Source organism: Mobula birostris, chromosome 9 (assembly GCF_030028105.1).
Source record: "Mobula birostris isolate sMobBir1 chromosome 9, sMobBir1.hap1, whole genome shotgun sequence".
In the NCBI taxonomy this organism is placed as follows: Eukaryota; Metazoa; Chordata; class Chondrichthyes; order Myliobatiformes; family Myliobatidae; genus Mobula; species Mobula birostris.
Genome location: NC_092378.1, coordinates 38,084,412 through 38,096,990, shown reverse-complemented (window position 1 = coordinate 38,096,990; position 12,579 = coordinate 38,084,412). Strand labels below are relative to the sequence as shown.

General features: G+C 40.7%; 1 protein-coding gene across 3 annotated transcripts in view; it reads left to right on the top strand.

Moving 5' to 3' along the window:
• scube1 (signal peptide, CUB domain, EGF-like 1) overlaps positions 1-12,579 on the top strand; it is a 269,935-nt gene that overhangs the window by 167,496 nt on the left and 89,860 nt on the right. For all 3 annotated transcript variants that reach the window (XM_072267854.1, XM_072267853.1, XM_072267852.1), the window contains one exon: positions 8,612-8,728. In XM_072267854.1, coding sequence (XP_072123955.1) covers positions 8,612-8,728 — 117 coding nt within the window. The remainder of the gene's footprint in view (positions 1-8,611; positions 8,729-12,579) is intronic.

The window sequence follows — 12,579 nt, the reverse complement described above, 5'->3', positions numbered from 1 at the left end:
GAGATTCGTATTCTCACAGACACCCACGAAACGAAGAAAACCATGGAACCTATTCAAGGAAAACATCAAACCTTCCCCCCCGCCCCACATTTAAAAAAATGTACAAGTGGCAAATAAAATGAGCGAAAACAGAGTATGAAACATCAACCCACAAAGTCATCATCAAATGAGTCCAGACATATTCAGTTCTGCTCAGTTCAGTTCAAACCAGCTCTGCGCTGTTCACCGTCTGCAGGCCGCCCTGATTCAAATTGCACAAAATAGCAACAAAAAGGGAATGACCAGAAACCAGAAACACATCATAACGTGAACCACAGAGTCCGATCCGCAAACCATGCTGATCAAATGCCGCCCAAGACCCAGGACTCTGGCACCATCCTCCGACAGCAGCAAAGGAGAGGGAGAGAGACCATTCAAATTGAGGGACTTTCTTCTGGGAGCAGCAAGTGTGAGAGAGAGAGAGAGTAGATAATAATGGCGCAGCCATTATATTTCCAAATCATGACGGTGTGCAACTTGAAAAGGAGAATGCAGATACAATATTTGCATTCCTATGTGCTTGCCGTCCTTGTCCTCCTGACTGGTAGGGTGCAGTCAGGTTAGCTCATCAAATAACTATGCATTTTGTAGATACCAACTGTGGTGTGGCAGTGGTGGAAACAGTGAATGTTTAGGGTGGTGAGTGCTACATGAGTTGCTTTGTAATTGATGATTTGGTACTGATTGAATGCTGTTGAACTGAACTCACCCTTGCAAATGGAGAGAACATTTCCAATTTCTTACCTTTTGGATAGTGAGGAGTCTTTGAGGTGTCAGAAGTAGCTAAAGGACAGGAGGCTCACTACAGGAACCCCAGTCTCTGACATGCTCCCAAACTCGCTATCAATGTGCACGTATCATTTGCCACTTATGAACCCATTCATGAATGTTGTTTAGGTCTTGCTGTATGCAGGCAAATGACTACTCCTGGTAGCATCCCTCTGCTCTACTCTGACAATAGTCTTCTCCCAAACAATAATTTACAGAACTCTGATGTTATCAGCCCAATTCTCCTCAAAGACCTTGAATAATTTCCCCATCTGTCTCTGTTGAAGCTGAAGTCATTGGGCATGATAATGGAGAGCTGTCAACAGCAGTCGGCACAATTGTTTATCATCCCCAGAGTGGGATGATTCTGCTTGATCTCACATGTCTGGTTGCAGCAGAAAACAGCTTCGTCTTATCAGCCTCATGCATTTAGTCAGGTAGGGCAGATAGTGCACAAAGCTTTCACTCTGAATCCATGAAGCCTTTTCCTGAATGCTTACCATTTGAATCTTGTGGAGCAGGACGAGTGAGCTAGCCTCCTTTGTTGAGCTAGCAAATAATATTCCAGTTGTCTCTTGACTGAATGCAATCCAGTAATGTCAGTACTATCCTATGAAAATACATCCTCTAATCTGTTGTTTGCAACCCACAGGGTGCAAGCAAAAGAGCTGGAGTTCAATTGACTCAGATGGTGTGATACAGGGTGTGTTTCCACCTCCAGAATTTCTTCAGTGGCATTGCATAGTGGTGCTGCCGTCACCTCTTGGTTTCTGACACTGTAGAAAGTAATTGATGTGTGAGTGTGGAGACTCTTGTCTATGTGTGTGTCAGTGGGAGGGGAGGAGTGGTCTAAGCTTTCAGATACAGAGAGGGAGCTAATTATGAAGGGAGGTATATGCCTCTGTGAGTCTGGGACGTTGAACGCAGTGACAATATTAGTTGATGGGAGGATAATGGAAGAACCAGTGAACTATTTAGAGTTCCCATTGCCTCTCTCCTCCAGTAAACTGGAGTCAAGTTTCCTCATACAGTAAATATTTCATTTTCTTCCTTGATATACACTTATGTTCCAATCCTTACTCTGGTCATATTTCAAGAGATAAACATTTGAGCTGTTTACTTCCTGGTCTGCTGTGCCTTCTCACTGGATTGTTCTGTTTTGTTGTTCAGCCAACTTGGTAACATTATTTCTTGCTAAATATGTCAGGTACTCCATGTGACAATGGACGTTTAGCTTGCTCAGGCACCGTGCAACATCAGATCAGGATCTCTAGATTTTGAAGGATATTCAGCTCATCATGTTACAACATTCTATCTTCCTTGTTCTAGTGATCACCGTGAGCTATTATTCTCTATGGCTGATGCAGCGTAAAAACACTTTACACCACAGAACTTCTACATCTTTCAACTGAATATTTTACCTTCCCTGTGTTACCTCCCAGCCATTCCCACCATCACAATCTTAACCTTGTCTGTTCCATAGGAGTTCCCAGTCTTGTCAAAGTAAGATGGGCTGCACAGAGGCTTTGAAGCTGTCTCACAGCTCGAGCAACCTTGGTTTGGTTCTAACCTCTGCTGCTATCTGTGTGCACCCTGCACGTTCTTCCTGCCATTGTACTGATTTCCCTTGGTTGCTCAGTTTTCTTCCCATATGCTGTCCAGTAGGTGAATTGGTAAGTAAATTATAATGAATACAGTAAATAGGGAAAGGGATTGATGGGGTTGATTCGAGAGGTGGATTGCTGACACAGTCTCAAAGGATTTTAAGCAAATTTGTCAAGTATGACAATAGACAATAGGTGCAGGAGTAGGCCATTCGGCCCTTTGAGCCAGCACCACCATTCACTGTGATGACTTACTGCATAAAATCATAAAATCATGCTGACTAGGTTTGATGATATTTTCAACTTTGCTTGAGGACTTGCAATTTCCTCTTTGATTATTGACTCTAGCATGTAGGCTGCCACTGTCAACGCTTTTCATCATGTCTGCTTTTATGTGTTGTGAGGTGGTCAGTATTGTGCTCAGTTGAAGAAACCAGGTAAAATTAACATCTGTGCTGGACATAAAGTTTCTTGATCATTGTTGCTGCTGTGATGATCCAAGCAGCAGATCGGTGGCCCATCAAATTTCTGATTTTGTACCTCCAGAGAAGCTTTAATGGGATGAGCCATTAGCCAATCTGTTCATCAGTTCTGCAGATATTGTGTTAGCATAGCTGGTTCAGTTCACTGTATGATCAATGACAACCTGTCAAGATGTAGGTGGTGAATTTGGCAATGCTGGGAACCGTAAAGGTCAAGTGCAGATACCTGAGATTTCTGTACTTGTCATTTAAATCTGTACATTACCCTGCCTCCACTTTCCCATGTCACGGCATTAAAAGCAATAGCTTATCACTATAGATTTATCCACTCATTACGATTGAGGAGAATGCAATTGTATTGGGCCAATGACATTTTCTTTTGAGTCAGTGAGAACTGGTTTCTTACTTATTATAGTTTTGCCATGAATGCATTGGTTCTTTTGTCACATTATCAGACAAAGATTGCCCTGAAATCACAAACATTAGCTCTCATTTCTGCTCTTGGATTGTGATTACCAGGTAGTTCAAGAAAAGCTTAAAACAAGCATGAATGTGCAGCTTATTGATGAGTAAATGGTTTGCACTACATGTGCAACTTGAAATGTAGTGCTACATCATTTCAGTCTTTGCTGTAATCACATGTCCACACACTAGCTCAGTCTGGATATGCATGCCCCATCCAATTGCAATGTACACCAATTGATGATTATTATTTTATGTTATTCCTCTAGGTTTCTCCTAATTTTCCTTCATGAGATTATGTGACACGCTGCATAAATTCAACTACACAGCTGTAGGCTTTATACCTTGAACTGCTTTGTTGGCAGGATTTTAACTTTCTAGGTAGCTGTCCTTTCTAAGTCCAGTCAAAATGGTGCCGAGGTCCATTAATGTTGTGGCTCTGACAGTTGATTTTTTTAGGGTTCATAGGGATGGTTTTGGGGGCAGAATTAGGGATCAGCTTAGGGCTTATGGACAGGAATGAGGAGAGTTAGAGGTCGGGGCTGTAAATGAAGAGTCAGGTGTTCAGAGTCCAAGGAAGGTTCACTCTGCATTCGACCCAGAGATTGGGTAGGTAGGTGCTGAGGAGGTCAGTGAGTCCCAATTTGAAGGACTACACGGACGGAAGTCATGAGGGCCAGTGACCATCCCCTCAGGTTGGTGAGTCCCAGAGTTGGAGGCCCATGTGAATCTGAATCTGTGAAGTTGAAGCTTAAATCTCAAGCCTGTGATGGGCGAGTCCTGAGGTAAAGGCATGAAGGTCAGTGAGTCCTGAGGTCAATACACAGGTCAGCAGAGTCCGGTGTGCAAAGCCAATGTTTGAAATCCAGAGCACGGAGAGGCTGGAGGTAGAAGCCCAAATGTCAAAAACTGAAATTGATGACTATAGAGGTAGAGGTCCAAAGGTCGAAGCCCTCGGATTGGCTTGTCCAGACGTCAATTCCGAGAGAGTTGAGAGTTGTGGGCCAAGGACTGAAAGCGTGGAGGAGACCTGTCCTGGTGTTGGAGGCCTGTCTGTGTGTGTGAGTGGGTATATGAGTGGAAGGCTGGGAATGGGGCTTGTTTTGCCACCGTTGTCTTGCTTTGTTTTGTTGTTGCTGCTTGTATTCTTCTGCTAAACGCTCTGGGTATGCTATGCTGGTGCCAGATTGTGTGGCAACACCTGCGAGTTGTCCCCAGCACATCCTTGGTTGTGTCGGTTGTTAACACAAATGCATTTCACTGTATGAATCTGATGGTATTCTTCACCACCGATAACAATCATGCCTCTTTAATTTCTTCTGGCTGCTGAATTATTTAATTTGTTAAAAAATACCTTTTTGTTTCATTTGGCACATCACTTGCCCATTAAGTAAAGTTATCGGTGACAGGTCCATTGGTCTTCAGGCAGGATTTTCTGAAAGTACAATCTTGGATAATATTGGTTATTACAGAACACATTGTCATAACTGCCTTAATTAATCTCATTTACATTCTGTTGACATTGATTCTATAACACCTTTCCAAGCAAATATGTTCTCACTCATACATCTTCAATGCCTTCTTCTCCCAACAGCCTCTGAATCTTACAATCTTTTTATCCTTGTCTGAATTCAATTACTTTGTTCTTTGTGTTCTCAAGCCTTATCTTCCTTTAATCTCTCCCTGTTTCCATTGAAACTCAACAAAATGGATATCTTCAGCCATCATTGCCGTCTCAAGTTACCTTGCCATTTCCAGTCACAGATGGGGACATCCCTGTTTATGATCCCCCCCATCACATCCACCTTCTTCCCATCAACACTATATCCTCTGTGTTTACTCCCAAGCTCTCCAAATTTAACTTGCTCCCAAAAGCAGAAATGGTTGAAAATGCTCGGCGATTCAGACAGTTTCTGAATAGAAACAAGTAAACGCCCCAGGACTTGCAGTTAGCAATAATCCACCTATACTCACTGCTGACCAATATAAAGAGATCATGCTAGCATTGTGCCTGTGAAGAGTTGGTATATAGGAGCTGGCTCCAGGCTGGGTAGTGAGGCTTTGTAGCATAGCAGGACCTAGCAGGTGTCAATCCCATTACCTAGTCAGTGGAGTCAGAGCAAGTCCAGCTCAGGAATCCAACTATCTACTCAGCTATAGCTCTAGGTTTATCCATTACTACAGCTGCCTGATGTTCAGAACCTATAAAAGCATTTTAAGTCTATTAAAAATGTAATAACCTAAATTCAGTTAAAACTAAATTACAAAAGTCAGGTAAATAAAATCTGACTCTGAAAATACTAGCCTCAACCTGCTCCTTCCTCACTAGAGTATTCCAGCAATAGAACAGAGTTGTGAAAAACCCTGCAAATAACTCGACACAGCTGAGTTTTCAGTTTTTGTGCACACATGCATGGAACTCTTCAACTTCCTGGCAGTTCAACAGGAGAATACTGCTCATTGTGTGTGGAAGTGTTGGCTTTTCATGCCAAAATCTGGCTTAGTGTTTCAGGTTATTGACCTCTCAGTTTATTGATCTTTCAGTTGTCTGACCTTTGCCACTCAATTTGCCCCCACATCTCTGCAGCTCGGCAATCTCAACCAGGCCCTTGCTTTCATTGACACCCATATCACCGATAAAGCTATTACTATGTGTCATCCTGTCAGTTTCCCTAGTGCAATCCCCAATATTAACACCCAATTGGAATAGGTATAGTAGAAAACTGCTTTCAGTATATGCTATTGGATCTGAAAGAATCACTTCTGGATTCTACATGTATCTGTCAATCTGCTTACCAATATTATTAGATCATTCTATTAGCCATTAGCCGCACCCCGCCCCATTGACTGGCCCCTGCTTGCCATCCCTTCTCCCGAACACCTCCAAATAATAAATACTAGCTCACGAATAGCTCTGTCATCACATCTGGGATAATACTATGCTCTGCTGGTTTTTCCTCTTGCCCTTGTCAATAGGACAAACCTGTAATGATGTTCATATCCATCTCTTCCCTTCTCTCCCCGCATCCTTACAGCTCCAATCAAGCTCTTGTAACTTCTGTCTCTCCTATTTCCCAATCATGCAATCCTTGTCATAATCCTTTCACCATATCCCACCTTACACTACTTTGTTTTTTTGATGTTGATGGTAATTTTCTTTTCCCAGATACCACTCCCTTCATTTTAAAATGTGTCGTCATCAACCTTTCCTCATAAAGGACCTTGGACTTTGCCATCATTCCTGCCCAGAACACCATTCTTGAGTTCCTTTGCTCAGATTTCTGTCACCTTGCAAGAATAGCTCTAGTCAAGGCAATTAATAGCAGCCTATGTGATTGTGATAAATGTATTTCCTTCTCTTGTTTCTCAGACTTTTCATCATCTTTTTGTTATGGTTGACAACAGCACACCTCCCACCAACACTGTCCAGTGTTGTTCAACAGGATGAGATGATACAAATCCAGATCCATTCTAACCTTTCCAGTCATAGCCATTAAATTGACGTTCATGACTTTTCTTTCCAAACAGGTTCCATTATCACATGCTCATCATGGATCTTTCCTTAGCCCCTCCTATTGCTTATCTCCATGGCTCACCTTGGCAACTTCATTAGAAAACAAGGGTTATCTCTCCATGTGAGAAGAAAATTCCTTCAATTAAATATCAATGAGGCCAATACTTTCAATACTTTCAGTTCCCATCACAAGCTTTATCATCTTGCCACTAGTTCCATCTTCCTTTCTAGTCATTGGCTGAAACTGAATCAGACTCTTCTTGGTCTTGATGTCATATTTAACCCTGCATGAGGTTCAGCTTTCACTCTGATCAATACTCAAGACTATTTTCATTTAAATCCATTTGAATTCCATTCAAAGCTCAAATTCTGAAATCTTCTCCTGCCTCAGCTCAAATGAGAAAACACTTTGAAAATGGCTTTGTTACCAAGAATGACTATTCCAGGAACCAAAGGACATCCATACCCTCTGGATAATGGAAATGGGGGTGACTGGGAAATGGAAAGGACAATACTTATATGGTCAAGTTGGATTCAGAGAGCTTGGTGGTAGACATTTGCAGTCAAATTGGCTTAGTGAGGCATAGCCGGTAAACTATACCAGGAATGTCTGTAGAAATCCAGGGCACTGTTACAGACAGAATAGAAATAACAGAACCTGCCATTAAATGTTAGAACTCACTATAAAATTCATGACACCAGTCTTTTGGCTGTGATGGGGGTTCCAAAGATTCTCCACAGACTGTTGTTTTCATTTCATCTCCTTAAAAAGCCTTTATATTGAATCTTGCTAAATAGATATGTGCAAAATCATCAGATTGCATTTCTAAGCCTCCTGCAGTCCCATATATCCACATGTTCTACAAATAGATATTTTAACTTATAGGGTGTTCTTCACAGGCTAGTTTGCGTTATGCTTAAATACTTTGATGTTTTAGATTTCCAAATGTAGGAATATACACATGGTTTACTCCTCATCAGATGATTAACTGAATTCTGATATTCACCCACAATGACTTCACCTGGTGAGAAATCAATATTGATGAAATGCTCGCTTTCTTGTGCATCTTCTTTTTGCTCTAATATATCCCTTAACACTTTGCAATGCTACATTCTGTGCAGAGTTTTGCTGTAATTAAAACAGAGAATCTTTTTACAGGATACCATTCTCTGCATTTATTCTTGTTACTTCAGCAAATGTTCCGGTCTAGTGATAATCCCTGTGCTTAGAAAAAATAACCTTCATTGGTGGTGCATTTAATAAACAGAAAAAGAAGCTACATAAGGAAGATACTTGGTTTGATTCCAGTATATGATGAATTCAGCTGGAAGGTAATGGAGAACTACAAATGCTTGTAGTGCCCCTGGGCTTTGAGGGGAATGGATAGCCAGTATCGTGCTTTAATCTTTATAGGACACCTTTGTAGGTGGCTTTGAGATCAGATTGGCCCATAATCAATTGCAACCTCACAAGTGAGCTACTTGACTGTTCCTGTGTATCTGCACTGCAGTATAAGTCAGCACTTTCATACGAAAAGCAGGAAGGTAGATTATAAAGAAACTAAATGTACACTGCACAGAATATGTTGCTGCTTATTCATATTTTAAATATAAATCATCTTGATATGAGACTTCTTTGTTTTGTGATAGAATTTTCATCATCTTTTGCTTTCTTAAGTAAATGTCGATCTGATGTTTCTGAAGCTTAATTATATTTTCCATATTGAATTTATGATTGACAGAAACGTGTGCTGTGAATAATGGAGGCTGCGATCGTACATGCAAAGATACTGCTACAGGAGTTCGGTGTAGCTGTCCTGTTGGATTCACGCTGCAACCTGATGGGAAAACATGCAAAGGTCAGTTCCTGTGCTTATAAATATATCATTAGCCTTCAGTGTTTTTTGTGGTACTTCGTTGTTCAGTCGTTAAGTCGAGTTTGACTCTTCATGACCTAATGGACCATAGGGTTTTTGTAGCAAGATACAGAAGTAGATTGCCAGGCCTTTCTTCTGCACAGATACTGCTGCTGCCCAGGTAGGGACCCAGCTGGGTTTGAACTCAGGAACATCTGCCTGGAAGTCCAATGCTGATGCCACTACACCATCAACCGGCCCTTGTGGTACTAAAAATTGTAAATCTCCAGATAAATAAACTGTAGGCAGAACAGTACATGTTGATCTGCAAATATTATTTGATACTCTTCAGAACAAAGAAAATCTGTTAATTCTCTGAAAACCTACCATTGCTAATAGTTTTTTTTGTAAGTTTATGCCATTATTCCTCCTCTTGATCTTGGTGATTCAAGTGAGAGTTTATGATAAACTATTTCAAGACGAAAGCATGTTTTTTGATATTTGGTACAATTTATGCAAGAGTGGGTGTTGGTTGTTTTCAGCCAGGCTGAAATCGATCCTTGCGTTCAGTTTTCCAAGACAGAATTTCATATGCAAAATTTCAAAATTTTTGGAAAACTTAAAAACATCACATGATGCGTTCCCTGTCTAAACAAGTAGAAGACTAAGAGCATGATACAGATAAAGGTAAGGATATCCGAGGTTTGGCATGGTACCATAGGTAGAAAAAGCACGTAGCAGTTGTAGGTGACAGCACTAGGCCTGATGCCAACACTGTCTGCATAGAATTATATATGAGAATGGGGCCTACAAAACAGATGGTAGTCATCCTGGAGTTGTTGCAAGACATGATTTACCTCTCTGCAGGCCTCAATTCCTAAAAGATATGTCATTTCCATGATAATTTCCTGACAGGCATGTCAGTGCCAAAGTTGTCAACCAGGGACCTCCAAAATGATATGTTGATCAGACCTTACTATTCAGAAATGTTACTTACATTGCATATGCACATTGTAAAATTAGCCATAATCCCTTGAATTACATTTTAAGCACAAGAGATTCTGCAGATGCTGGAAATCCAGCACAGCACACACACAATGCTGGAGGAACTCAGCAGGTCAGGCAGAATCCATGGAAATGAATAAGCAGTCAGCATTTCGGGCTGAGACCTTTCATTAGGACTGCTTATTCATTTCCGTGGATGCTGCCTGACTTGCTGAGTTCCTCCAGCATTGTGTGAATTCGATTTGCTTTGATTCCTAACTCCAGATGTAACATCAATATTTTATGTCATAAAAGCATTGGTGTTCAGTTTCATAATTGGCATGCATCAATGAATTTCTCCTGGTATGGAAGTTGTTCTGTCCAAGACTGGAAGAAGCTGCAGAAGATCATGAACACAGTCCAGCACATCACACAAACCAATCTTCTGTCCTTGGACTCACTTTACACCGCACACTGTCGGAGCAGTGCTGCCAGGATAATCAAGGACACGACCCACCCAGCCAACACACTTTTCGTCCCTCTTCCCTCCAGGAGAAGGCTCAGGAGCTTGAAGACTTGTACGACCAGATTTGGGAACAGCTTCTTTCCAACTGTGATAAGACTGCTGAACGGATCCTGACCCAGATCTGGGCCGTACCCTCCAAATATCCGGACCTGCCTGTTGGTTTTTTTGCACTACCTTACTTTCCCTTTTCTATTTTCTATTTATGATTTATAATTTAAATTTTTACTACTTGCTATCGATTTGTACTCCAGGGAGCGCAAAGCGCAAAATCAAATATTGCTGTGATGATTGTACACCCTAGTATCAATTGTTTGGCAACAATGAAGTAAAATAAACTTTATTAGTCGACATAGAAGGGAAGGGCAAAGGGAAATTTTGATAATTTTTATTGGTTCCACACATCCTGTAGTTTGACTCTCATAAGTGTTGTACCTTTTACAGTATAAGCATGTACAACAGTGTATCTACGTGCAGGAAAAATATTATTTAAAAGCATACCCTAGCTATGGACCATTGCATGACAGATTTTGAAAATGAATGCCAATTCAAATTAAATTACCAGATTTAAAATGACTAAAGTCCAGGCACCTAAAAAAATGAGTAACGCAAAACAAATGATACGTTTGGTTTACAACTGACAAGAGAAAGTCCTTAGTGAAAGTGCCATTTCCCTAAAGTCGACTGATCTTCTCAGTGATCAACAAAGCCTCCATTGCATCCCATCAATTCATCTGAATTATGATGCTGAAGAAGATTGTTTGAAATCCCATGGACAGTAATGACAACAAACTACTCAGGCCAGGGAAAATAAAGCTTACTAGTTTATTAGAGACCGTGGTAGACAAGCAGAAAGTGATGTATTTTGATGCATGACTTGAGCTAATAAGGAAAGATGATCGTAATTGTAGAGTGGACAGAAGTGGAAGAAGGGGAGGACTGCGAAGATTTCATTTGAGATCAAGAAGACAGAAGAATAGCAGCATTGGGAGGTCACAGAGAGAAGCCCATTGGGTTCCTGGCAGTCAGCACTCTTTGGAATTTGACTGATTGCATCTCAAAATATTTGTTTCTCTGAGATATGTATTATACCATTTGCATTTGATTGGTCAATGCCACCTCTGTGGTTTGCCCCATAATTTTGTAGTTCATTCCATTTTGTCCAATCTCTCAACTGAAGTTGATTTATTCTGAAGGTGTGCATTATGCAACCAATAGTAGACATAAATAAAGAGTCATAAAGCTTCCACTAGTTAACATTCATACCCAAACTTCTAATACACGTCATGGGCATTGCAATACACACTTAAAACAGTCATCTTTTGCAGTGTGGGAATCAAGAGAGCAAATTTGAGGGCTAAATAGTAGCCAGCCTACAGGAGATAAATAATAGCTTGTCTGGTGAGGTTAACTCCATTGAAACATAGGAAGGGGTTTGCAGAGATTGTCCACTTGAAAAAGCAGGATTTTTTAAATTTAACATGTTATATGAAAGGTTGCATCTCTAATACTTTATGGTCTCTCTGGAAAATTTTCTGCTTGTAGTTCTGGAGTGGGATTTGCTCACTCAGAAGATTGGCATTGGCTGACATTGAGAACCAACAAAACAGCAATAACTGTTTCATAACAAGGCTATAGTTAGGGGTTTCTGAGTCTGTAGTTATTTTGACCCAATCAATGAACCGTGCTTGAAAACCTTATTACTTGTCACACAATTTTAAAAATAGATTATTTATTTTATGAAGTTGAAAGTATCCCTCACCTATTACACTGAATATCTTTGTAACATGTAATATAACTTAAAAATATTGCCTAGAAGTCTATCTCTGATTATAAGCAATAAATGGTCTTAATAGACATATCAGTGCATTGTACACTGCCTCTCTTGTATTCTGGTTTTATTTGTGGGAAGTCACACTTGACAAACCTTTTAGAAGTTTTCAAAGAGTTAACCAAAAATGTAGATGATGATAGGGCAGTGGATGTTGTATATTTGGATTTCAGCAAGGGCTTTGACAAGGCACCTTCTAGGCTGGTCTAGAAGGTCCCATTGAATCCAAGGAGAGCTAGCTGGGTGGATTCAAAATTGGCTCAAAGGTAGGAAGCAGAGGATGGTGGCTGAAGGTTATTTCTCAGAATGGAGACCAGTGACTAATAGTGTGCCACAGGATCAGTGTTTGGAACCTTGTATATTCTTTATTTACTGTACGTAAAAGATTTGGATATGTAAGCACAAGACTTGATGTATAAGTTTGGCAGATGCCATCAAATTAGGAGGTGTTGTTGATAGCGAAGAAGGTAATCGTTGATTACGAGGGGATTGATTATGGAAATGGTTGCAGTGTGG